The following is a 25,371-nucleotide window of genomic DNA, read 5'->3' as shown; positions in this document are numbered from 1 at the left end:
CCGTAATATGTTTGGCCAGCAGGGGTCACTATTCATCATTTAAAGTCTCAAGAAATAATACACAGTCCAAAGTTTTCCCGCTTCATGAGGTGGTTATAAGTTTTTTTTCCGACCAGTTTCAGGTAAAATAGGTCAACCGAGTTTCTTATGATCTAAAAAAACTCCCGCCAACAACTTTATTTGATCCTCCCTATGATCTCTCAGCCCATGTCTAATGTCCATTCACAGGTCAGTTGCGCCATAGCGCCCTCTAGAGGCCCCCTAAAGTGTACAAACAGAAGAAAAGAAAAAGAGTGGCAGGGGGCGGGGTTTCACTGCAGGCAAAAATCCTCAAAGGCTCAGTCGTTGTTCCCAGTGTAAAAGACAAATTAGGACCACTTTCATGCGTGTATATTCTGTGAAAAGGACAGACAAGCCTCACGAAAGGTAAGCACTTGAATAAACAAAAATTTACAGACCAAAGGAACTGTTGGAAGAGCTACAGTTGCTGACTTTCTGCCTGTTGAAATCAGCTAATGTTGCTAACTGGTGTTAGCATATGTATAACTACTAGTTAACGTCAAATGTTTTCTTTCTTTGTCAGTGCTTTCAAATGTTTATACCCAAAGACATTGTTTCTAATATTCGGATGCTTTTACAACATGTATCCCAATTCAAACGTTATAATTAGGGCAAATAACTGAGTGGAAGAATAACTAAGTAGCAAGAGTTAGCCACCGATGGATGAAAAGCTGGGTTTTTCGTGATCTTATGAAGTTTCATTAAGTGCTCTTTTGCGCATATCCACCTAAAATGTTTACATCTTATTTGCTAATGAAAACATCACAATACCAGTTGCTTTTTACAGTTATTTTAGATCTGATTGTGGCGGGGAAAGCGCTCATATTTACATCTTTGTTTATTGCCTTAGGAGTTGAAGTAAAGAATAACACACACCACCTCTGTTAAAGCTTTAATGTACTTAATCATGAAGACGCTAAAAGCGTTTGTTCTGTAATTTCAGCACTATAATTATATTGATTGTAGCAGTTTGTGTCGGTGGTTTCTATCTACAGTATTGAAAGGATTGGAAAGTAAGGAGTTTGATTCATCTTTTTTTCCAGGTTTTTATAAAAAAAATTGAAAAGTAATAAATTATTAGGAAATATAACTGTTTTTTGACTCTATTTTCTTTTACATTTTCAAAAAAAGTTAGTTTGGTAAACTGTTAAATCAAGCAGAGTACTTTATGATTGAGTTTATGTGACAGATTGTGCATTGGTTGGCTAGTGATAATGATGTACTCAGAGGTTTCAAAGGTTTTAAAAGACTCAAAAAAACAAAACAAATCAATCATATCACTCCTCTGCTCTGCTTCATGTCACCTCTTAACGAGATACCAGAGAAAGTTCTGGAGTGGCCAAAGTTTTCTCAGCTGCCTAGTGAGCAGATTAGAGGACCACTTCCCCTCCCCACTTACTGTCAGCTGGCTGAAAGACAGCATGTCTCAAACAAAATTAGCTTCAGAAACTAATTACGTACAAGTCTCAGACTAGAATCACTGTTTCTAATGTCTATTAAAACAATCTTTTATAAATTGTATTCTTGTAACAAAAAAGAAGAAGAAGTTTGTATACTTCAGCTGTCTATTAGCCAAGTCATCACAGAAAATGATTTATTGTTTTTTTTACTGACTTACCTGGTTAAATAAACCACATAGTTGCTGGGCACTGCCCGTCAGCTGACCAAAGGAGGGTTCCTACATTTTCCCTTACTTGGAAGTTTGGCTTTCCGGATTTATTTCTGAATGTGAGTAAGATCGACAATGGTAGAAACTTGTGACTTTTATCAAGCGTGGCTGGTTTTAAACACTTGGAAAGCTGCAGGCTGGTCTGTTTATCAGCCGTCTGCGGCTCCACCAGAGCCTGACTAATTAAACCACTAACATCTACTTGTGCTGTTCTATGAAGCCCAGAGAGGCAAAGATTTTTAAAACGTCTGAATTAATTGTTCATATATTAAGACAGCAAAATAACTACAATTATTATTCTACACTTTATCAGCAGATGGAATAAATGTTGCTTTTCTGTTTGAAATAAAGAAATTGCATCATGTTGCACTTTTTTTTTATAAACTTTGGCACTTCCTCAAAGTTATTGCACAGTGATTTCATAACAAGAATCACAATGTCGCCCTTAGGTTGAGCCTCCAATTGAACATTTTAGCAATCTGAAACTTTATTTGACCTGTTTGGTTCTACACTGAACTCCTTATTGAGGCGGCTGCAGGTATTTTATTAGAGATTTGGTTATTAATATCAGTTATTTTTAAAGAAAGATTGAAACTATGACAAATGTATGAAACATTTTCTTTGATTTGTTTTTGGTTTTTCATCCACGGGCCATTGCTCATTGATTTACCAGAGAAAACCAGCTGTTTTCCCTCCATCTAGTTCTCTAACCCTAAAATAAGTCTCAGAGCTCCTGAACCTTTTGATCTAAAAACATGAATCAGAAACTATAAACTTTTCTTATATCACTAAACCATCTTGCCTATTCGCTACAGCTGTGTGCACAATGTATTTGCTTCTGCAACTTGGCATTCCTTTAGACCCATGCAGCTGTTTTCCATTTTACTCAGGAAGTTTGGCAAAATGAAAATACTTTTAGCTATTTTATTGAAGTATAGATGAAAGGATAACAAACCAAAATGTAAAGTGGTTACTTGATTAAAATCAAATTAGAAAAAATAATCCTAATAATTTATTGTAAAAAGCTATATACATTTTAAGTAAAAAAAAATTTTAGGTTCCATTTGCTATTATTGGTTGTGCCTTTTCTAACAAGGTGTCTTATTAATATTGTTACAGCTTTTAAGTATACATGGGTACCAAGAGTAGAAACTTTTTGTAATCCTTTCCAATCATTGAGTTTGGTTTTTTTTTTGGTTTCTAGTAGCAAGCATGGAATCAGGCGAAGACCAAAACACAAGCAGCACAAACGGAAACCCTCAGACGAGCGGGAACTCCCGGGCACCCCAGATCGCCCGCATGTCTTTGTATGAGAGACAAGCTGTACAGGTGAGAGATTGCTTATAAACTGATGTGTAAAAAATGTCCGTTTATGTCAATGCTTTTTTTGTTGTTGTTGTTTTTGTCTAGGCTCTCCAAGCTCTGCAGAGACAACCTAATGCAGCCCAGTACTTCCAGCAGCTCATGCTGCAGCAGCAGATCAACACGGCCCAACTACAAAACTTTGCTGTGCAACAGGTACAGTTATGACAGCAATCATTGCGTGAGAAAACATCCCCCAATAAAAGTTTTTTTAAATTATTATTTCTTCAGCTTACCTGATTGGATGTGCTGATTATGAACGCTTTATAGTTTTTTCTTTGCCCAGCATTTTGCTATTTATGTCTTTAAATTAGCTACATTACATTTAACCTGATTTTTACTTGGTTTTGCTTTCCCTTTTTAAACCAGGCCACACTGGCAGCTAGCCGCCAGTCCAATACACCAAGTAACAGCATTTCTCCGGCTCCCACCACTGTAAGTTTATTCGTTGAAAATTTTAAGGATTAATCTTTCATGACTTTATAGAAACCTGTATTTTTTTTCTGCTTCCTGCAGGTTAATTTAAGCACTACATCTGCCGGTGGGACTATGAGCAGTCCTCGTCCACACGGTCCGGCTACGTCTGCAACAACAACGGCTCTCAACCAGTCAGTGCTGTTGGGCGGAAACTCTGCAGGACAGGGGCAGATGTATCTCAGGGTGAGTTTAAAATGCACACGCATGCTACCAATAACTAGATTTATGTGTTCTACGTTCAGTTTGTATCTAAAGGGAGAGTTAAGCCTCACTCTGACGCATCATTTTCTTCCTGCTGCCGTAAATTATGGACCTATCTTCCTGAAGACATGAGGGCAGAAAAAATGAAAAGTAAACTAAAAAATGTTCTTGTTCACCTTGGCTTTCCGTTTAAGTTAATAGTTTTTTTTATACTGATAGTGATGCAGCCCTAGATTGTGGGGTGTTTAACTGAAGCCGATATGAAACTGTGAAGAATCCTAGTATTTGGTTAACTAGTCTAGTGTAAGTACATCAAAACCAGGGCAATAAGCAGTTTTTGAGTCCTACAAGTTCTTCCTCATGTGGTTAGGAGACGATCTGATCACATCTTCTTGTCTTTGCGTAGGTGAACCGCTCTCTAAGGAATCCGCTTACCTCTCAGCTCATCTTCATGCCCGGCGGGACAACCGCCGCCGTAGCGACGGTAGCTCAGACACAAACACAACCCCAGCAGCAGCAACAGCATGACACTGCTTCCACCACTACATGTGCCCAGGCTGACAACGACCAGGTCTGCTCTATTTAAAGATCAGTCTCCGGCGCCACAGCTCAGGGAAGACTCTGTTTCACCATAAATGTCTGGTCTCTCTGCTTCCCAGGTGCAGAACCTGGCTCTACACTGTGCCTCTAACGCCAAAGCCATCGCTGTAAAGGCTGAAAATGCAGAGAGGAAGGATGCCGGCAGCTTTCCTCTCGCTCAGCAGCAGCAGCAGACTTTCTCTCAGCAGCAGCAGATGGCTAAAGCCGGCTTTAACCAGCCGTCTGCCTCCAGCACTCTGACTGTGAAGGCTGGGAACCAGGCTGCCATGACTGTGGCCCCTGCAGCCACTGTGGCCCCGTCCTCCTCTTCCTCATCCCCAGCGCTCCCCCTCTCTCAGCTCCTCCTGGCCCCGTCTTCTCCCGTCATCCTGGTGCCCACTTCAAATGTCACTACCTCCACCCAGGGCTACCCAATCGGTTCTGTGGCCCCGAAGGCCAGCATGAACCCACAGACTCTGGTGGTGCAGCCCCTTCAGCAGGCCAACGCTAACATGGAAAAGGGTCTCGTCCCCATACAGCCCAAGACGGCTCAGGGACACCGTTTACCCATTCAGCTGTCGCCTCGGCAGCCGCCTCCCATACTGCCAGCGCCACCAAGCAACAGTCAGGCTAACGCCGGGGGTCATAACCCTCCACACATCCCGGTCCAGCTGGTGGGAGCCAGGCAGGGCTTGGCAGGAAATGCACAAGCTGTGGCTTTGGCTCAGGCGCGGAGCAACGCGGCTCTGGAGAGTCCGTCTGGTGCGGCGGTTAGCTCAGTCCCCAGCAATGCTGCCATGGTAAGATCAGGACGAACTGCTCTGCTCAAGCTTTGTGTTTAAATAAAATTTTTTAAAAAAAGTGATAACTGGTGTCTCATAATGTGTGTTTTTTTTTTTTTATTCACATGCTTTCAGGCAAAGCCGTTGGTCGGCTCTCTGAAGAGAAAGTCTGAGAGTGATGCACCAAATGAGACGTCGGAAGCATCAGATTCTGCCCCCATGAAGGATGCAGCTCCTCCTTTATCTCCTGCCCCCACAAAGGACTCGGGTAATACCAGTTCACCATCGATTCACTTGAGTTTCTCTCAACTTTATATCATCCATTTATGGCTGCGACTGACAGTTATTTTTGTAATTGATCAATCTGTTGATTATTCAGACGATTAATTGATTAACTGGCACATTCTGCAATTTTTTTATTAAACTATTTAAGCTTTTTCTGTATAATGTGTGAAATATGTTAACATATGGAAATAAACAAATTATTTCATTTTTTTTTTTTAATTAGAAAATAAACATTTAATTGCCTAAAATGCAAAGCAATTGCATTTCTTTAGTGAACATTAAAATGCCTCTTGAAGAGTTTGGGGTTAAACATTTTAACACATAAAGGTGTTATCTTAAATCAAAGATAATAACAAAATTTACAATATTTTGTTCAAATGTGGCTTAATTACTTCTCTGAATATGTTGTTTCTTCTCATCAAATGGTGTTTTATTGAGTTTGTACACTTCAGTTAACGATTGTTTGCTAAATTAGTTGACAATTATTTCAATAATCGATTAATCATGATTAGTTGATAAATTGTTTCAGTCTCTCTTCCATTTCTCCTCAGCGCCCGCTGTAGACGCCACGTTCTCCGCGCCCCCGACCTTGTCCTTGCCTCTGCCCTTGTCCAGAGGCGGCCATGGGGACAAAGTTCCTCAGGCCGTGGTCAAACCTCAAGTCCTCACTCATCTCATCGAGGGCTTTGTTATTCAAGAGGGAGCCGAGCCCTTCCCTGTAAGCGACCCCTGCCAGATCTGCATGTTAAAACTTTATGGTGAAAGGTGCAGGTTTCTGACTCAGTCCTGGAAATTATGGGAAAATCTGGAATTTGATTTGAATCAAAATTAGTTTGTATTTTCAGATTTTATTCCTTCCCCATATGTCTAAATAGTGTGTCCTTCCTTCTATCCACCATTTGTTTTGTATTCTTTCTTCATTTCTCTTATGCTTCCTGTGTCCTAGTCCATATCCTCCCTCCCTTATGTCATCGCTTTTTGTCCTTTGTTTCTACGTCCCTCGTGTCTTTCCATTTTTTTCCTCTTGTCCCTCTTGTTTCATTCTTCATTGCGTCCTTCCTTCCTCCCTCTGTTTTTTCTCTTCCTTTCTGTTCTTTATAGTGCTTTCTCTTCCTTCCTCCCAATCGTCCCTGCATCCTATCTCTATTCCTTGCTTGTGTCTTTATTTCCAACATTTTGTCATTCCTCCCATTTCTCCTCTCTTTGCTTCTTCTTTATTAATTGCTTCCATGTGTCATCCTTCATCCTCCTCTCACTTCTTCTACTATCTTTCCTTCTCCTTTTACCCTTGTGTCCTTGCTTTCTTTTATTTCTCTCCTTGTTGTTTTACCTCTGGGTTCTTTCAATGTACAGTGAAGGTTTGTATATTTTCAAACAAATGTTAGTGGGGTGTTTTTTTTTTTTTGTCTTTATAAAACATATGTAGGAACACTAGAAGTAGGTTTCTTGTTAACTTCTCTGTTGTTTGGCAGGTTGCTGGGCTGCTCAAAGACAGAGACTTTGCTCTGGTTGGCCGCACAGAGAACGGTCCTCCATGTAAGTAAAGATTAATGTATTTACTGTGATTTTCTTTCTCTTTTTACGGGTCGGCGCTCTGCATATTTTCTTTTTATCTCTCAGTGTTGAAATGTGAGTACTGTGGATGCTTTGCTCCCGCCAGCCAGTTCAGGGGATCAAAGCGGTTCTGTTCAAACACTTGTGCAAAGAGGTACACTTTCATTCCTCATAAAGATACTGTTACACTGCCTTGCAAAAGTGTTCATTCCCCCCCAAACTCCAGTGTGATTTACTGGAGCTTGTTGCAGACTTACCCTGTTGATCTTCAGGTATAACGTAAGCTGCAGCCAGCACTACAAGTCCAGCAGAGGGCGGAGCGGTGGGGGGCCGCCGCTACATCCAAACCCCTCAGAAAACTCTGCTAAACGCAGAGGTCCTTCCCGAAGGGGGAGTTCAAATAGCACCTACAGTAAAGTATCGAGCAAGCATCTTTCTGTCAAGGTAAGATTTTTTTTTGTTTTGTTTTTTTCTTGCTACTTTTAAATGAAACAAAAGCAAAGTCATATTTCACATTTTGAAGCACCAAATTATTTTTAGAAATCTATATATCATAGGAAAAGCTTTCCATTCTAGATCTATTAGACTAGCGGTTCTCAACGTGGGCGGTGCCGCCCCCCAGGGGGCGTTCAGAGGACGGCAGGGGGCGCTGGCGGACATTTTTACAAAAGGGGGGCGCTGGGATGCCTTTGGGGGGCGTTCGGTCGAGTGGTAAACTTTACACCTTAAATCCACAACAATACCAGTTTAGACTTTGAGCAACTTGGTAAAACTGTTTTGTGTAACATTAAATCATGCCTGGCTGCAGCTGTATCGATGGCAGCTCTTCTTCTATTCAGTGTTTGTAGCTTCATGGCGCAGCTCTGCTTCGCATCAGTTCAGCGTTACACCGGCTGATGACGCTGCTGTGATTCACTTTGTCTGGTATTTATGTAGGCTACATATGTTTTTGCAGTTCTGTGATCATGTCAAAGCAGCAATTTATATTAAAAAATGTTTTATTTTCGTTTGAAAGCTGCCCGCAACCATGGAAGGACAACAGAAAATTGCTCTAATAAACATGTAATTATTAAAATCACGATATCCTGACTTTGTATCCCTCTGAAAAATGAGCCCATTTAAATAAAGAAATCCCTCCATGGGTGATACCACGTTAGAGAGAGTTCATGTTATAGCGTTAACACGGAGCTGTAAGTGGTCCGACGTGAAACGGGTTTGATGGAACAACGGTACCAGCACTTTTATATTTCAATAATCAGAACACCGAAATTGTTTCCGTTGTTTTAAAAGTCTGCCTTTTTCCCATCGATATGTTTCCCGACCGCCCTGCATCTTAGGGAGTTAAAAATAAATAAATAAATTTAAAAAATAAATAAAAAATCCGCGCACATTGCGCAAAACTCTGAAACACGAGAAGCGGACAAAACGGAGCGACGAACTAGATGTGAATTATGACATAAAAACAGAGAATCCGACGCTGAACAGTGAAAAAATCAACACATTATGTGAAACGCATGACGATAGGTGGCGCAGCAGGTGATGAGTGAAAATTACTGATGGTCAATAAACGATCAAATAAATGTAGCAACAGGAAAGAAACTAAAGTGGACATAGCAATAAACCGAGAGAGGATAATATTAATCAAATGAAACTAACTAACCCCCCCCCCCCGCGCTACATTTACCCCGTTATGTGCGCGAGGTGAAGGAGCGTAAGGCGCGCTGAAGTGTACGGGAAAGTATAATCGGTGTGCCGATTCAAAACATCTACAATAGTGATAGTAACATTAATAATAAAATAATTGTCAGTGCAAAGTAGCCTTCAAATTTTTTGGTGGGGGGCGGTGAAGGACCTGGATAAGGGCTAGGGGGGCGCTGGCCCAAAAAAGGTTGAGAAACACTGTATTAGACGTTTTTTTGGTTCACTCTGAGAACCTTGTGCTAAAGAAGATTTGAACCCTGGGATTTGGATTATTTCCATAAATGTATTTGAAACCTTTACATTTTCAGTCTTTACATTACATTTTTAAAAAGTTAGAAAAACTGACTGAAAAGTCTTTAAAATCTTGAAGTTCAAAGAAGTGGTCACAATAAGCAATTCATCAGTTATTCATAGAATAAATTAAAAGGGGAGTGATAATTTACATTCATAGACATCATAATTTCATTTATGGTTTTGGTTTTATGAATTTTTTTTTGTTTTATGTATTGTTTTTTGGTTGTGTTTTTTGGATGCTTTCCAGTTCCATTGTGACGTTAGTTTGTTGGTCGTTGAGAGGTTGAACATTATTATGCCATTATCGAAGCATTGCTTCCAAATAGTCTCAAACTATTTTAGTCTCAAACAATATTATCGTTTATCGTAATATTGTTCAGCAAAATTTGCTATCGTGACAGACCTAACATTACTATCTTAATGTTGAGTTTATAGCTTTGTGTTTTAACTTCTGCCGTCTCCCTCGTAGTGTCACTCAGAGTCCAGTCGCTCGGAAGACGTGTCCAGTGAGGGGGAGGAAGAGGAGGATGACTCTTCCTCACTGTCCAGAAGCTCGTTACGCTCCTGCTCCAGAGCCGAGCACAGCGCTCCTCCCTCCGACAGCTCGGCACCTGGAAGTCTCCTGATCGAAGGGGCCAGCTTCCTCTCCGCGACTCCGGCTCAGTGGAGCGTGGAAGAAGTCTGCAAGTTCATCTCCTCGCTTCAAGGTTAGCGGCCGGATCGCGGTTCGCTTCCGATTGCTTAACTACGTTCAGGTCGTCTGTTCTCACCCGTCTCTTTGGCTTCCTGCTGGGTTTCAGGTTGCGAGGAGCTGGCGGCCCAGTTTCTGTCGCAGGAAATAGACGGACAGGCTCTGCTGCTGCTGAGAGAAGACCACCTAATCTCCACCATGAACATTAAACTGGGTCCGGCTCTGAAGATCTGTGCCTCAATCAACAGTCTGCGCGAGTGATGGCTGGGCCCTCATTTCTGACGCCTCACTTGGACTAGATTGTGCGGATGTGTTGGTTTACAAACAGTTGATCCCTATCAATCTGAAGGTGCCTTTCAGACCACATGAACCTTTTAATCCAGTTCATCCTCTTTGATGTTTCTCTTGTTTTAAGGTAGGAGCTTTCTTAAAAGCCCATGAGTGACATAAAGGGATGTGATTGATTCAGTTAAGAGGTAGGATTGATTGACTGAGCTACAGTTTGTTCTCAGTGCCTCCTAAAGCCCTTAGAGAACCTTTAAGTTACTGGGTCCCAGAACGCCCACAGTTCCTTGCTAAACTATTTTCCCCCCTTGATTTTTTTTTTTCATATTTTGTCTCATTGCAACCACAAACTTTGAGTCTTTTTCTGGGATTTTACGTCAGCCAACACAAAGCAACACAAAAGAGCGGCGTGCATTGGGATTCATACTCCATAGATCTACCTTTTGTTTGTTGGAGTACGTCTCTACCTGCTTCATCCTCTGTAGAGGACGTTGCCATGGAGATCCATTTTCCTTCAGCTGCGCAGTTCTGCTGTACTGTGTGTTGGTCTATCGCCGTAAACGGTTGTTGTCTTAACGTGATGAAATGGGGAAAAACTTTTAAGGGGTGTGATTACTTTTCTTTTTTCAAGGCACTAGATAGACAGTATTCTTTCTGGACTCTGAATGTGCGGACTTCTGCATACTGGTATGCGTAAGCCGCTGATGTCATGAACTGAAGTGTTCCTTTCATAAGTGTTTGTCTTTTTCTTTGAAACTTGGTGTAATTGTATGTGGACTCCTTGAAAACTCCAACTCTCACTGCCTGTCAGGTGGTCCTGCGTAAACATCTCACTTCAAACAGTATTTTAAAAAGGTGCTTCGGTCTTCAGGTTGTTTGTGACAATTACATGTGTTCGGTCTTTTGTTGTATTCTGCTTATGTTTTTGTTTTTTTTGTCCTAGATGCCAAACCCAGGCTTCAATCACATCACTGACAATGACACTCAACAAGCCTGGTGTTTTAGTAGTTTTTTTTGTTTGTTTGTTTTTTAATAGTCATGAAGAGTTTAGTTTTGTATTTTCTCATTTTTATAGTACAATCAGAATTATTTTTTTCATGGGACAATATAGTTGTAGAAGCTTTAATAAAGTACCTGGAGGCGGCTACTGATGCTCTGCTCTTTCAAGGGCTAAATGGAAGTGCTCTCTGTATGTGTATGCAGTACTATCAATAAACATTACTGGAACTGAGTATGTTGTTTATTGGTCATAGGTTCATTTCAACCTCACGATAATTCATATTGCCATTAACATTTGAGTTTATGTAAACAGGCTGAGTTTGGATCTTGCAGACATCTGTATGACCCATCCTCCTTGAGTAAACGTAGATACGGGTATTATTAGTTACACTAACAAATCCTTCCCTTTGTAACTTCTTCTGTGGTCGTTTATGTATTAAATTTTTTTTTTTAAAAGGCATTGATCAATTTTTTTAAAAAATATATATATTTGACACCATAATGTTTGAATAGCATCACCTGCAGGTTCAGGTTGTAAGAAAGATGCACAAACTCATGTTTACATGTTCTCTGGTCTTAAACCACAAAAAAACACAAGTTCTGTTTTCCAACCTGAACCCTCAAAAAGTTTCCTAGCCAAGAAAGAAACAAAAGACTGAGATTTGTCCAACAATCATGAAATTTCCTCCCAAAATCAACTCACTAAGGAGTTCCCTGTTCAACTGAGTGAATCCTAAGAATAATAACTTAATAAAAATCCCCTTTTATTGCCAAAAGTGCTCAAACACAGTTTGCAACACTTCGATTGCATCTTAAAGTCAGTTGTATAAGTGCTCCATTAGACTTGGAGATAGTAGTGCAAATACACACATATTCTTCTTTGGCATTTGACGATGTAGATGATCAGAAAACGGTGTAGTTGTTGGCTTCTCCGTATCCGGCCTCCTGCAGGTACTGTTCCAGGTTAACCGTCCCCGAGGCTTTGAGGACTTTATCAGAGGCGCTCTTTTCTCCTGAAACAAGCTTTTGGCTCAGTTCAGCCAGCAGCGGTCTGTCCTGCTCCTTCCACTGGCAGCAGCTTTTAATCAGCGCATATCTAAGAAAAATACAAGTAAAAGCAGGGTTTTGGTTATATTCTGCACTGTATGAAAAACTTGAAGAAGGTTGTTGAATCATTTGTAACATGCTTACAGTGAGTTGGAACAGTTGGAAGGTTTTTTCAAGCTTTTTCCTCTCTGATGAAACTGCAGAAGCTCGTTAATTGAGATTTCTGCAAATGGAGCATCGCCTAGATAAAAAGAATACAAATATTTTTGAACAACCAAGTAAAGACGGTTCCATTGTAACATTTACATGAAGTTAGAAGTAGATCCGAAAAAGTGCTCCAAGTTTTATGCGATATTGAAGTTGATGTGATAGATTTCCCTGCTTGATAAATCTACCAAACACGGCAAAGCAGCAATGCTTAGCTGCAAGAAAATCAAGCCTACATAATAAGTCAATTTTGCCTAAATATTCTTCTGTGTGCATATTTCTGTATATATCTATACAATATGATTTCCTCAACATATTCAGCAACAATTTACGACTTAAAATCTTCAAGTTACTCTTTAAATTTTTGTTGCCAAAATCAGATTTACAACAATCAAAGTAAAGTGTTGACTGGAATTACTTTAAAATATGCTCCAAGCTTTATTATCAACAAGTAATATCGAAACGGAAAGAAAACACGTTAGCATTAGCCTAGCATTGACATCCACTGAAGGAGTCAGATGTGAGTTACTTGAATTAAGTAAAGCCAGCCTTTACTTTACTTAAGTAAAGTTTGTGTTGAGTGGGATAAATGTTTAGAAAGCTGCAACTGTCCTGCAGAAACAAAATATCTGTTTTTGGCAACAAAAAATAATTATTGAGTGAGTAAAGATAGATAATGTGTACTTTGTTCTTTTACTGCATTTTAAGCATACTGATTTTTCAAGTATAAATGACTCGGAGTAGTGAAAAACAAGACAGCCCTCTCATAGAAATGTTAGAAATGTTTTTGGGAACATTTCTAACTTCCTGTAACATCCAGCTGTGCCGTGGTGCTAACTTTGAGACGAATATTTAGATAAACTGAAGAAACCAGGATCCACTCAGTTTCAGCCAGTCCCGGTTCTTAATATGGCCTATATGGGGAGTTGCCCATGGGGGCAACAGAAAGCATGTGTTGCACCACATGAAAAAATATTTTCTGTTGTTTTTATACATGTGCAGTCATGAGAGACGAAACTGCATTTTATCTTCCTCCAGAATTAAGATGGTTTTCTGCATTTTATTGGTCGGAGGGGCTTTTTGTGTGAGAATCGGCTTTTTTTCCCCTTCAATTTCTATTTCCGTCATCTACGAAAGCGCTAACAACATTTTTGTCAGCATTGCTGCTTAAGTTTTTAAGAGTAAAGTTTACTTTGAAAATATATACATATATTCCTCAGCAACCACAAGGGGGAGCTAATGTCTAACCTTTTTTTTTAAAGTTATTGCTGGACTTACCTAACGATGTCATCTCAAATAGCAAGATCCCAAACGACCAACTATTGGAGCAAACAGAACGAAGAATGCATGTAGTTAGTCTTCTATTCAGTTGAAGCTCTTAGAAATAAAAGCTACAATATACACAAACTAGTGAACATGATCTGAACATCTCTGAAATGAAGGAAACTGGATTTGAGCAGCTTTAATAATATACCTTCTAGACCGGAACGTGTCGCCGGCGACACGGCCAAATTTGCAGTACCATAATTCCGCCACAAGTGGCGCTATCTGAAAAATTCCAACGGTTTCTGAAAGGGAAGACGTTGCACTTTCCAGCCAATATCGGGTTACTACGGTAATTTCACAGCTGCAGCTGCAGAGAGTGTAATTAATCCGGGGGGCACTCGTCGTTTAATAGACGATAAATTTCGAAAATAACTTGCGGGATATTGAAAGTTCCAGTTGTTATGGATACATGGGTAAGTATATCATCTCACAGGACATTTAAAGAACTACTTACAAATTAAAATAAGGAAGATTTATATAGGCAGACATTTGAAACTTAGGCGTAAAGAATCATTAGAAGACAAAAAAAAAAAACCACTGACATGTCACTGCTCTTAGTTGCTGCCTTCCTGACCAGCAGCTCCGGTGCCTGCCACTTCTTCATGCTGGGATCGTCCCTCTGAGTGGCTTTCTTGCTTTTTCTTATGTAAACTCCATGCAGACCCCAGAGCTTGGCTGTGAGCTGCTTCGTGACCAGCACGCTGCGGGCCCTGATGTTTCCGTGAAGGAGATCTTTGCTGTGGAGGAACTCCTAACAATGCAGCAAAACAAGAACTTCAGGGTTAGATAGGCCACAAAAATCCCGTTCAGAATAAGCTAAGAAAAACTTTTTTTTAATGTGTTTAGTTAACGTGGTGGACACATGTGGAAAAAAATGGCAAAAATATATGGAAAACATCTATTATCTTATCATATTTTGTATTTTTGAAATATTTTTAGCTGTAAAAGAGAATGTTTCATTATTGTACAAACCAGAGCAGAAGCGACTTGACTGCTCATAGTGAATATTCTTCTTTCAGTCATTTCACACGGAGGATCCACTTTGTCCTGGAAAAAAACGGAAACATACTTGTTAGACACACTTGCATTTGAATAATAATGTCGTTTTCTATCAGTTTGAATATTGTAGTAATTTTATACAGCACTGTGAAACGTAATTTCCCCCAAGTAATCCATAAAGTGAATATGATTAACCAATCATTTAAGACAGTTGATTTAAATTTCACTAGCACACAAGCCTGATAACTACCAGACCTGTGGAGTCATGAAATGCCTTGAACAGAACCAGTCTGACAACACAAAGTACTCCATAAGATCAGCACATCATGCTCCAATCTAAATAAGTTTGACTATTTCTTACGATCTGGAACTTCAGCAAACCACAGAGAGAGCTATTATCAACGTAAGGAGAAAATAAGAACCAGTGCTAAACGTGGAACTCAGTTGGAGGGTAAATACTGTCTCCCACCACTGTGGCCTCCAAACTTTGTGATGCGGTGTATGAAAATAGAGTTCATTCTCTTCTTTACCTGTCTGCACTGCCACAAGTAGCTGAGCAGGTCCCTGTTTTCAAGCTCCTCCACCACCGTGACCAGGGGAGCTCGAATCGAGACCACGCCGAGCAGCTCCGGCAGGAATGGATGCGGACCAAGCTGAGAGAGGAAAGACGCGAAGCCCAGGAAGTCATGTCTCTCATCGGCATCAGCTGAGTCTGTGGAGGAAAGAGATGGTAAATGACTTTTTAAAATCTGGTCTTGAAAACAGATTTTTTTTTTTTCTTTTTTTAAAGACGTGTCTTTAAAAGACGTAATTTTCCTCACCTTTGAGGACCCGGAGCACCACATTCCTGTTTTCCATGCGTGCCCTGTAGAGAGACACAGACGTGTCGGCTCGCAGGGAGAAGGAACCCTGCAGAGGGGCGACCAGGTTGAAGGACTCTGGCAGCCTCTGGCGGGGCAGCTCTCTGGGCTGGACGATGGGAGTGAAACTGGGCTTGATGGGATCCGGCAGGGGGCTGGGTGAGGGAGCGGGAGCGCTCATCGCCGTGGGAAACCTTTGAGATTGATACGTTTTCGAAGTGTCGAAGGTGGAGTAGGAAGTGGGCATATCCAACGCGATGCTTTCATGCTCAAGTACATTGAGACCAGGTGGAGCTGAAAGAAGTCAGAAGAGAACAGACGAATTAGCAAGTAAAGTGTAGATGAATCTGTTTTATAGCAATAATTTAAACTGTCAGAAATTGTTCTACATGAATTGTAGAACAATTCATGTAGAATTGTTTAATTGTTCTAACTCAAATGGAGTTTGAGCTAGAAGCAGATTATTTAAAAACTTTTAAATAATTAAATTACATTATTGAAATGATAAAGTTAAGTGACGTCACCAGAAGTCTGTGAATGTGGAAGCGAGTTTTTAAATCATTTTATTGGTTAAATCCTGATCAAGAGGAAGATAAATGCTTAAATGGGCTAACATGTTATCTTTAGGCGACAAAATATGTCTGATGTGTTTGAATAATATTACAGAAAGATGAGGCTTGTAGCTTTAAAAGTAAAGTTGTTATAACGGAGTGACGTATAATGGGTTGTAGGTGTTTTTTTATTGTTCTGTAAAAAAAATATTTACATCAATTTCAATAGAACATTGTGATGATCATCATCACAATAAAGTTGACTTGAGATAAAGAGGAATTAATAACTCCGTTTTTTCTTAATGCTTTTGGATGCTTGGACACTTTGTGTTCTCCAGTAATATCCCTTCAGACAAAATACTTCATTTTAAAGATGGCCACAGAGATAATATGCATAAAAATACATATTATATGTTTTTTTTTTCTTCCTATCTTATTTTCTTACTAAATTAAATCAGATTTTCCGGATGTTTCCATCCCTTAAAAACTAATTTTCAGCAAATCAAATATTTCCAGCAAGCTTCTATATTTAAAAATGGTTTTTAATGTTCACATAAACACAAATAAGAAATTTTGGAATGACTATAAGTCAACACATAAGGATGTCAAAAATAGTAGCTCCAATATCAATTCTAATAACTTTTTAATTTTTGTCTCAAGTCCTTCAAAAGGTTTTTTTTTTCATCTCATATCTGCAAACGTGGCTTTACATCTCACTGAAAGTATCTTTACCCAGCAGAAAACAACACAACATTATTTGGAAGTGGATTCGTCTCTATGAAATAAACAACAAATGTAAAACCTAACGTAAATAACAAAGATGCATTTTGAATAACAAAAAAAGAGAAGAAAGACTCAATGTCATCAAATTTTCTATCAGCAGCATGTCCAAAAGTACAATTCAAGGAAGTACAAGGAAACTCCAAGAACTCAGATGGCTTACAAGATCATGTGACACACGAATGACAAACAGGTTTTGATGCCAACCCCACATAGTTCACATTGTTTTTGCTCCACTTACCATCAATGCCTTGCAGTATCCTCCTGGTGGTCATTTTCTTTCGTGGACGGATTCGGTCGACCTTCTCTGGGCAGTAGCGCAGCAGCAGAATGAAGACCAGAGTGACCAGAAAGCTGGCCAGCAGGAGGACGGGCACCACGATCACCTCCTGTTCATAAACACGGATCACTGCAAGGTGACCGGACACGAGGTTATGTGTTAGCTTAACTGGCAACAAGTCTGATGTTTTACTTATTAAGATAAAATGTTTCTTTTATCATAATTTGGACAGTGTGTGTTTTGTTCAGATTTAGATAGCTTGTTAACACAAATGAGGAAATATCACAAAGATAAGGTGTTAAATTCAGGTTGCAAGATCAAAAGACAAAAAAAAGAGAGAGACAAATAAATAAAAAATTGCATTTATAAAATAGAAAATTAAAGACCTATAATCCAGACTCCAAATTAGGGATTTTGCAAATACTTTCATAAATTGCACCTGGCAGATATGGACATTCGAGTTTGAGTTCTGGATTTAGGGAGCATGTTTAGCCCCCCTTAAGGACGGATAAGGTATTAAAAGTATCATCAAAGCTGTCTCTGTTTAGTGGTCAGAGGTTCACGGTTCTGATAAAACTCACCACAGGCGGTGTCTCCATGAGTGCAGAGAGAGTCTGATCCTGACATCCTGTCAGATTGAAAGAGATCGAAGGGACACTCAGGAACAGAACCAGCAACACACATTCATAATTTCCAACCTCAATGAATAATTAAGTATTTTCCATTAAGCTTGGTAATAACAATAGAGAAGATCACTTCACACAAATAACAGAGATCTTCAAAGACTGACTTGACGTAAAATGCAAAGAAGTGTTTCTGTTTGAGACTGAAGGTGTAGCCTCAGGTACTGAATAAAACATGAACATTGACTTCTTCATAGAAGTGGAAATGAAGCATCTATGAGTCTAAATCAACAAATTAAGGAACTGGGTTTCCCTGAAAGATACTTAGTTGTGTTGTTTGTGGAGCAAAGTCTGTAACTTGACTCTCACACGTAAGCGTTAAGAAAGACCTGAACTGTAACCGAGACCAGGAACCTCAGATGTTGTGTTAACGCGCCAAGTGTCAATGTTTTCTTCCTCCTCCTTTCTCAGTTTGTTGTTTTTATCTTCTGGCTACACAGCCATCATAATTTTACATAATAATTTTGCAGCTGTGGTCCAATATTTGCATTAATTATCACCATCAGAACATGTGTAATCATCACCAAAGAAGCATATATAACCAAGTAACCTGTATGCCATGTGCTGGCTGGTCTGTGGTTTAAAAAATGCACTATAAGGCTGATGTGGGGTACGCAATAAAATCTCTTCAGTCTCGTCATCATCCTTTCACGTCACATCCTAGATCTCCAAACCTGTTAATCTGCATTTTACTGTCACATTAAAACTTGTGTTGCACCTCACACCCAGTGTTCAAACATAAAGAACGCCAGTTCTCAATAAAACCACCCTGAAAACAACTAAAAGTTGCATTTTCTAAGCTGTTTCTGAATCTACATAGTGGATGAATGAGCTCCTGTTGTAAAACAGATCGCATTGTGTTTCAGAAATGTAGTAAAGAAACTCTTACCTCACTTATGTGGGTGGATTTCTGAACGTCAAATAAAATATACAGTGTGTAGAATCGTCTTATCGCAGGTGCATGGTTCCTTCCTTCACACCGTTTGGCACTTTGTTTGCATCCTGTCAGCTGTGCTCCTCAGCTCCTCCTTGTGTTCTTCGTCTCCGGGGATCAATTTGCTGCTCTCTGTTTGTCTGCCTTCCCACCTTCGGTGTTTCCTTTGACTCCACCCTCATCACCTGCACCACATCCTTCACTCCTGACTTCTCCTTCCTCCGCCCTCACGCTCCTAGAGTGGAGTGATGCTGCTGAGGACTGAAATCAGCTGTCCGGTCCCCAAAACTCTCACCTGTCGCCTGTCTTCCTCTCTCTGACAGCCGTTCGTTAGTTTTTTTTTGAATGCGAGTTCCTTTCTTGCCCTCCCTTTCTGCCCTTTGTTCACAGGAACAGGTCCAGCCACTCCTTGTCACTTTATAGTTTCCACCTCTTTGATCGGAAACTTGCATAACTGGCTTTTTTGTCTCCGGGGCATTTAGTCAGCAAAAAACAAACTGCTTTTGATTTTTAATCACAATGAGCGCAAATGTGTTCATACCTCGGCAACACAACCACGACCCTCACTGTGCACCCCGGTTACTTAATTGCAAAGTGGACAAAAGGTGGATCAAAAAATATTTAGGGTGATCTGACTAAAAAGGCCAGATAAATATGTAGGCCAAACAAATTGAGCGCCATCTTATATTTCCCTTTGGTTTTATAATCATGTGTTACTTTGTCTTCAGTCTGTCAGATGAAACATTTGGCTGTAAAGCAACAAAAGATGTGCTGATGCTTTTATCCCTGGTTCTGTATCTGATAAACCTTAGGTATATAAAATAGTATGAATTTGATGATTTCAAAGCAAAACAACGGTTGAATATTCATCATTTAACAAAAAATGTAATTACTTATTAGTACATTAGTCTCACATAAATCAGCTTAATATTAGAAGAATCCTTAAACATTGTTGTTGCATAAACACAATTTACGTTAAATTTATGTTGTGTTTTTCAGATTTAGGTATAAAATGACAATGTGACCATATAAACTGAGTCCAGTTATGTTTCAGCGTCAAACGTTTGTGTGAAGTTGATTTGACAGCTCCTGGAGTGTGTTGACAAAATCTAACCACGACTGCAAATTGTGTTTTTGAACATTAGCGACCACAAGCCAAAATCTCATGTCTGCACATTACGACGGCCGACTGAACCGGAGAGTGGCAGATCTGCTTTACACAAAGCCAATTTAATAACAAATATTTCCAAACTGTTTTCACAGAAGTAATGCAACGCTGCTGGGACCGGTCATGACTCACCGACATCAACTGGTTCTCCTGCCCTGTCAGGTAAACAAATGTCAGCATCCTCTGGTTATATAAGCAAACAAAGCTGGGAATGTATCAGAGGTTAAACTTCATATGGAGGGCACGACAACCTACTGTTTTCCTTCAAGATAAAATCTACTAACTGTTTTCCTTCAAGATAAAATAATGGCACTTGTTCTTGCAGGAAAAATGATCAGTGAATCAAAATTTTAATATTATTTTTTAATCTTTTCATATATATATATATATATATATATATATATATATATATATATATATTAGATAAAATCACTTGTGTGGGTTATTTTCTGCATTACTCCCTCTTCATATTAGGTTAGAATAGGCAACATCTGATATTTTCTTGGCTCAATTTTTAGTTCAACCACTTATGATACAGATTTTGAAGAGAAATATTGAAACATTTAAAGTCGCAGAGATTAAATCCTTGATGTTTCTGTACTTTTATTACGCTACATTTACTCTTCTACTTTATCACATGTCCTTTTACTTATATTGTTAACTTTCCCATCTTACAGATACTATGTTAGTGCTGCATTTTGTTTTAAAGTAACAAATTTACACAGACAATAAGGCACAGCTGGCCAATGGGTATGCATTTCTACTCCAGGTCTTTTAAAAAGAAATATGAATTAAACAACTGACTCTGATTTGTGTCTGTTCATGTGGATGACATCACAAGAGGCAAAAGGCGTAATTAGCTAATAGATTTAAACAGCTACTCTATTTTTTCCCCCACTTATTGTGGTCTGCTTATCTGAAGTCAACATTTCTTGAACCTAGAAGGAGCAGTAAAGTCCCTCCAGAAAGTTCTGGTTCTGCTTCGTTGGAAGTCTCCTCCGACTAGGACTGGTCAGAAAAACCTCTGAAGAGGCTTCAACCTCTCTGCTGAAGGAGACTCCCTTCATAAACACTTGTCAAAGATTGTGTCCTTCAGGCAACAATTCACCTCATGATAATAGATGAGGGGTCAGTTCAACGTTCGCTTCACCACCACAAACTGGAATCCAGCGCTCCCTGCTGGAGAAAGTTATAATCGCTCCGTCACCTTTTTAATTCATCTAATCTAATGACGAATACCCCTACTGTGATGGGGAAATGACTATGTTCAGATTTAGGGAGAGTGTTTTCTAAAATCTTAAAAGTTCACAGACTTTCATCGGATCAAGAAAGGATTTATTAAAGATTTATTTAAGTTTTTATTAGAAACACAAACATCAGCTTTGCTCTGGCCTTCGACAAAAAGCCATTCATTCATTTGATTCCATTAATCCCAATCAAACCAATGGACAGACTTTCAACATAAGTCACAGAGCCACGTCAACAGCAGGGCCAACAATAAACACGACCTGTTAGCGTCTAAATGTTGCGAACGCTGCTGCAAAGAACATTATTTTCAGAAAAATTGTATGTTTGATTTTTTTGGCTCAAACAAAAATTATGTAGACTTTCCATAAATTGCAGAAGGCACAGCTTAGAAAATCTGTGTTGGCTGGAATAGTGAGTTAAAGGAGGTCAGATCTCACAGCCTGGAGGCAGAGCTGTCTGGGTTAGGCCCCAACCACTTCTCTCCTGCAAAAACAAAAAAACATTACCTTTTAGAATACAATACATGTAACTGATTCTGTAGCTAAGGGCAAAATCGGAAGCAAATGAGACAATCTTTTCAGACTCCAAACAGCCGGAGTATGGAAACACCTAATCATACAAAATCCCATGATTTTAATGAATCGTAAATTCATCCTGAATCTGCATTTTTTTAAATGAGTGCAACCTTAAAGTTCAGTTAATGTCCTATGACCCATTAAGTCATACTGTGTAAGTAAAGGTGCCTTCTTATGCCTCATATTTTCTTATAAATAGTTACAGTCATCCTGGCCATCATAATTTTGTGTGTTTTTTAAACCCTCCATTCTCCTGAATGAAATGATTACACCACAAACAATTACAGTAATTTTAGAAACAAGAGTTATGTGCAAACGTTGGAATTCATTTTGGCGTTGTGGGCCAAAATTAAACACACAGGCTCAACTATACACACTCCCTATAATATGTGTATATTAGCAAGTTTCATCTCAGCTTCAAACATCAGTTTTAGTACATTTTAAAACTGTTCCGTGCAAAAAAAGCAGAGTTTGTTTAAATTGGTTGGTTTCCAGGCACAATCCTGTCTTTTTAACATAATTCATACATATTTAGCATACTGAGCTCCATAAAAAATAAATTAGCTTTGACAAAAATTTATTTCAATGGGGGTCACCCTGTGAACCCCATTGAAATGTATGCCTAAAAGTTGAATCCATGACTGAAAACCAAACAATTTAAAGGAGCTCTCCCATTTCTGATGAGAAATATTCAGCTAGAATTTTGCCAGAAGTTTGTTGATGAATGTTAGGGGAAAGTTGCTCAGTAGCATTTAAGCAAACATTAGTGTGATGTTTGCCTGTATATCTGATTCTACATGTACAATTTTGGGAAAATCCACCAACATCTCCAACTTGAATATGCAATTATAGGTTTAATTTAAAAAAAAAAAAACAACAACAAAAAACAGCACTGAAGTTTTATCATTCCACCCTAAAAATGGTTCAAATAAATAATTCAAATCCAAGAATCCTACATTCAAGTCAATGAAGATTTGACATGTGTACAGTATTTTCTGTGTTTCTCACCAATGCTGTTGGCCATGAGTTCAAATCTATCAGATCCAAAAAACATCTCGGGTTTTCCATCAACATGACAAATCAGCATCGGGAAACCAAATGCCTGGGGGAAAAAAAAAATCACAAGTATTGTTTCTTTAAAATAAACTAATTTCTCTACAAAGTACAACGGAAAAAAAAAACACCACCAACCCCGTAGTTGAGTGCCTCCTCTGTTGAGCGTTTAAGCTTATCTTTGATCTCCTGCGAGGTGGACAACTTTAGCGCTTTTTCAATCTCATCGTCACTCAGTCCTGCTTTTTTGGCTGCCTGGGGAAAAAAAAAAAAAAAAAAAAAAAACCACAACAGATAGAAATGAATGCAACTCAAAATCTAATCAGAAATGGGACCGATGCGCGTGTTTTTAAGCAACAACCTCAGAGAAGGATTCAAGTTTAGTGATGTCTTTGTCCTCACTCCAGATCCTCCTCCACAGTTCCCTGGAAACCTGCTCCACCTGCTTGTCTCCACCCTTCTCCATGTGCTGCACCGCTGTCACGAACCGCATTGCAGTCAAAGTTCCTAAAAAGAAAAGAAGTACTCTTGTCTTATTTACCAGAAAATTCCTGATAAATCACAGATTGTCTTTACTGTACTGTTTATATAACAGCTAGCGATTAAATCTTTTATTTTACCATCATTTAGCTCTTGAAATTGGTTTTACTGCATCTCCTCACATTGCTAATGCCAATTGTTAATTTTACAAAATAATTTATTTTAATTGTTTGTACAACCTGGGGTAAAAAATACTGACTTCATTTTGCAGCAACAGTTACATTCATGTGATTGTAGTTATGATTGTATTTTTACTCTAATGGAACTTGGACAGGGTTTGGATAAGAATCAGACACTCCTCCATTTTTATTGCTTTGAATGTCTTTGTCAACTTCCCCAATGCTGAGTCAGAAATGTTGGTTTAAGACTCTCTTATATCCACAAACATTTAGGGGTCCTCATACTGGAGGATCACCTCTTGTCCTTTTAGTTTGCAGAGCTCCTGTCACACGTAGAACCACTTCCTCCTCATCATTGGAGTGATCCAGTGCTGCATTCCTTTTCCCACACAATGATCAAAGGTCTTAAAATAGGACGCTGCATGAGCTATTTATTTTTTTCACATGTGTAAAAATGGCATTTGAACAGACAATGAAATTAATAAAAGTCTGAAAATGCAAATGTTTTCCATGCGTTTATTTCCTTTTCCAAACCTGGAAACCAGGTTCGTCACATTCTGGACATTTGAGTCCAAAAGTAATAATCTTGACCTGAAATAATGACATAATGCTGCACAATATATCGAACGGCAGTCGTCAATGCAGTATTATGTGTGAATAACTGCAACCTTAAAGGAATGCTGGGATGCAATCGTTTCCAGGAAACAATATTTCAAGCTTTTTGTTGCTGTGTTGTGGCTTTTGCATTTTGCTGACCTGTCTGTGCTACTGTAAGATACTAAGTGTTACTTATTTAATTAGAAACTCTAAAATTTGAGAGACCGTCTGACTCAATTTAAGTACCGTAATCTGTCTGATCAGAGCCCAGCAGAGCACCCATGCTGATAGTGTTTACCTTTTTGGAACATGACCTCAAATGGGTCAGCAGGTGGGTGTAAAGGGACGCTAAAGTACTTGGCCAGGCGGTGGAGATCCTTAGTCATGTAGGCAAATTTGTTGGGAACTAAACCAGGAGGCTTGTTTCCTGTCATGAAAGACACTGATTATTTTCCAGTCCATTATAAGCATGCACATGAGATTTAATTTACACTTTCTAAGTCCTTCATGCTCACTGACCAGCTCCATGCATGATGCCTCCGAGAAACGCAGGACGAAACTTCAGGTCGATGTTCCACACGTTTCTGTAGCGACAGATGATCTGGGAACACAAAGCATGGTTTTACACCCCCCCAAAATATGGATTGGATCTGCAGGATGAGAAAGAAGGAAGACACAAACCTCAAACCCGAGCCAGGAGTAAGGTGAGACCACATCATAGAACAGCTCCACCACTTTCTTTGAGGTCATCTTCGGGTCTTTACCTTTGCAAATGCTAACCTTTACGTTTAGATTCACACTAACTTGCTCTGTGCAGGTCGAAGTTGTTGTGCTGCTCTCTCAAGCAACCTTGGAGAATCTCCAAGTGAGTCAAAGTTGAACTGACCTGACGCAGAGCAGCCTAGCTTGGCGTTTGTAGTTCGGCAGAGAAAAGATAAACAAACACAGCGCAAACCCGTTAGCAATTAGCCACAGCGCTGCAACTGGTTACTCAAACTGGCTCAACAATTAGCCTCAGTCTAACATTAACTCAAATAGCACATTAAAATATTAAATCAGAAGAAAAACTATTACTACTCAAAAGTAGCATTTCTCTTTTTCTGGTTCTTAATGGAGGCTGGCCAACAACGTTACTTTGGGATCCTGCCATCTACTGGTAGAGTGGTGTATAGGAAATAAACGAACATTAAAATCTCTGAAAATAAAATAATCTCACTTTTATAATTAAAAAACACGACAAATACAGATCTTTATACTAAATAACTATTCTCAAATTAAAGATAGGATTTTTCCAAATGTACTGAGTGTGAGCTTATGTTACAGTGAGAAAATTAAGTCACTGCAGGCTATTTTAAGCATATTTAGCAGGGATGTCATTGTGTCACCTTATAGCCTCATCTCTTGTACAAAACTGTTTTAGATGCATATTTTTTTCTGTGCCTTTATAGTTTACTCTTTCCTGAAT

At 39.3% G+C, this 25,371-nt stretch overlaps 3 protein-coding genes and 1 long non-coding RNA gene across 11 annotated transcripts; 2 read left to right on the top strand and 2 right to left on the bottom strand.

The window, feature by feature from the left end:
* Positions 1-54: 54 nt before the first annotated feature.
* On the top strand, positions 55-11,171 carry phc1 (polyhomeotic homolog 1). The gene is made up of 14 exons (XM_081597681.1): positions 55-426; positions 2,934-3,058; positions 3,140-3,247; positions 3,461-3,526; positions 3,608-3,751; positions 4,176-4,340; positions 4,429-5,148; positions 5,266-5,398; positions 5,967-6,133; positions 6,888-6,951; positions 7,036-7,123; positions 7,242-7,413; positions 9,434-9,671; positions 9,765-11,171. Exons 2-14 carry the CDS (start codon positions 2,942-2,944, stop codon positions 9,914-9,916), a joined length of 2,334 nt encoding a protein of 777 aa, XP_081453807.1. The 5' UTR covers positions 55-426; positions 2,934-2,941; the 3' UTR covers positions 9,917-11,171.
* Positions 11,163-19,066, bottom strand: styk1b (serine/threonine/tyrosine kinase 1b). Of its 2 annotated transcripts, XM_008403422.3 has the most exons (10): positions 18,562-19,066; positions 17,571-17,617; positions 16,951-17,118; positions 15,340-15,672; positions 15,049-15,230; positions 14,492-14,566; positions 14,062-14,270; positions 13,472-13,512; positions 12,131-12,227; positions 11,163-12,035 (listed from the first exon to the last, which is right to left on the bottom strand). In XM_008403422.3, exons 2-10 carry the CDS (start codon positions 17,614-17,616, stop codon positions 11,843-11,845), a joined length of 1,344 nt encoding a protein of 447 aa, XP_008401644.1. In that variant the 5' UTR covers position 17,617; positions 18,562-19,066; the 3' UTR covers positions 11,163-11,842. The 2 variants fall into 2 exon arrangements, with proteins under 2 accessions (XP_008401644.1, XP_008401643.1); XM_008403421.3 differs by lacking the exon at positions 18,562-19,066 and having other exon boundaries at positions 17,571-18,533.
* LOC103461091 (uncharacterized) lies at positions 13,794-23,811 on the top strand. 7 transcript variants are annotated; one of them, XR_014084062.1, is made up of 6 exons: positions 13,814-13,932; positions 14,181-14,300; positions 14,895-14,969; positions 15,071-15,248; positions 19,870-19,936; positions 23,058-23,811. It is a non-coding gene; the product is annotated as an uncharacterized LOC103461091 (long non-coding RNA). The 7 variants fall into 7 exon arrangements; XR_014084063.1 differs by having other exon boundaries at positions 15,068-15,248; XR_014084061.1 differs by lacking the exons at positions 14,181-14,300; positions 14,895-14,969 and adding an exon at positions 16,967-17,125 and having other exon boundaries at positions 15,068-15,248.
* LOC103478023 (glutathione S-transferase kappa 1) lies at positions 21,104-25,044 on the bottom strand. The gene is made up of 7 exons (XM_008431478.2): positions 24,588-25,044; positions 24,426-24,507; positions 24,205-24,333; positions 23,012-23,157; positions 22,789-22,905; positions 22,606-22,699; positions 21,104-21,505 (listed from the first exon to the last, which is right to left on the bottom strand). The coding sequence occupies exons 1-7, from the start codon at positions 24,654-24,656 to the stop codon at positions 21,456-21,458; spliced, it is 687 nt and encodes a 228-aa protein (XP_008429700.1). The 5' UTR covers positions 24,657-25,044; the 3' UTR covers positions 21,104-21,455.
* Between the last annotated feature and the right edge of the window lie 327 nt (positions 25,045-25,371).

The sequence above is a fragment of the Poecilia reticulata genome, chromosome 16 (assembly GCF_904066995.2).
Source record: "Poecilia reticulata chromosome 16, P_reticulata-male-v2, whole genome shotgun sequence".
NCBI classification, from domain to species: Eukaryota; Metazoa; Chordata; class Actinopteri; order Cyprinodontiformes; family Poeciliidae; genus Poecilia; species Poecilia reticulata.
The sequence above is the reverse complement of the archived record's forward strand: the minus strand, read 5'-3'. Positions and strand labels throughout refer to the sequence as shown.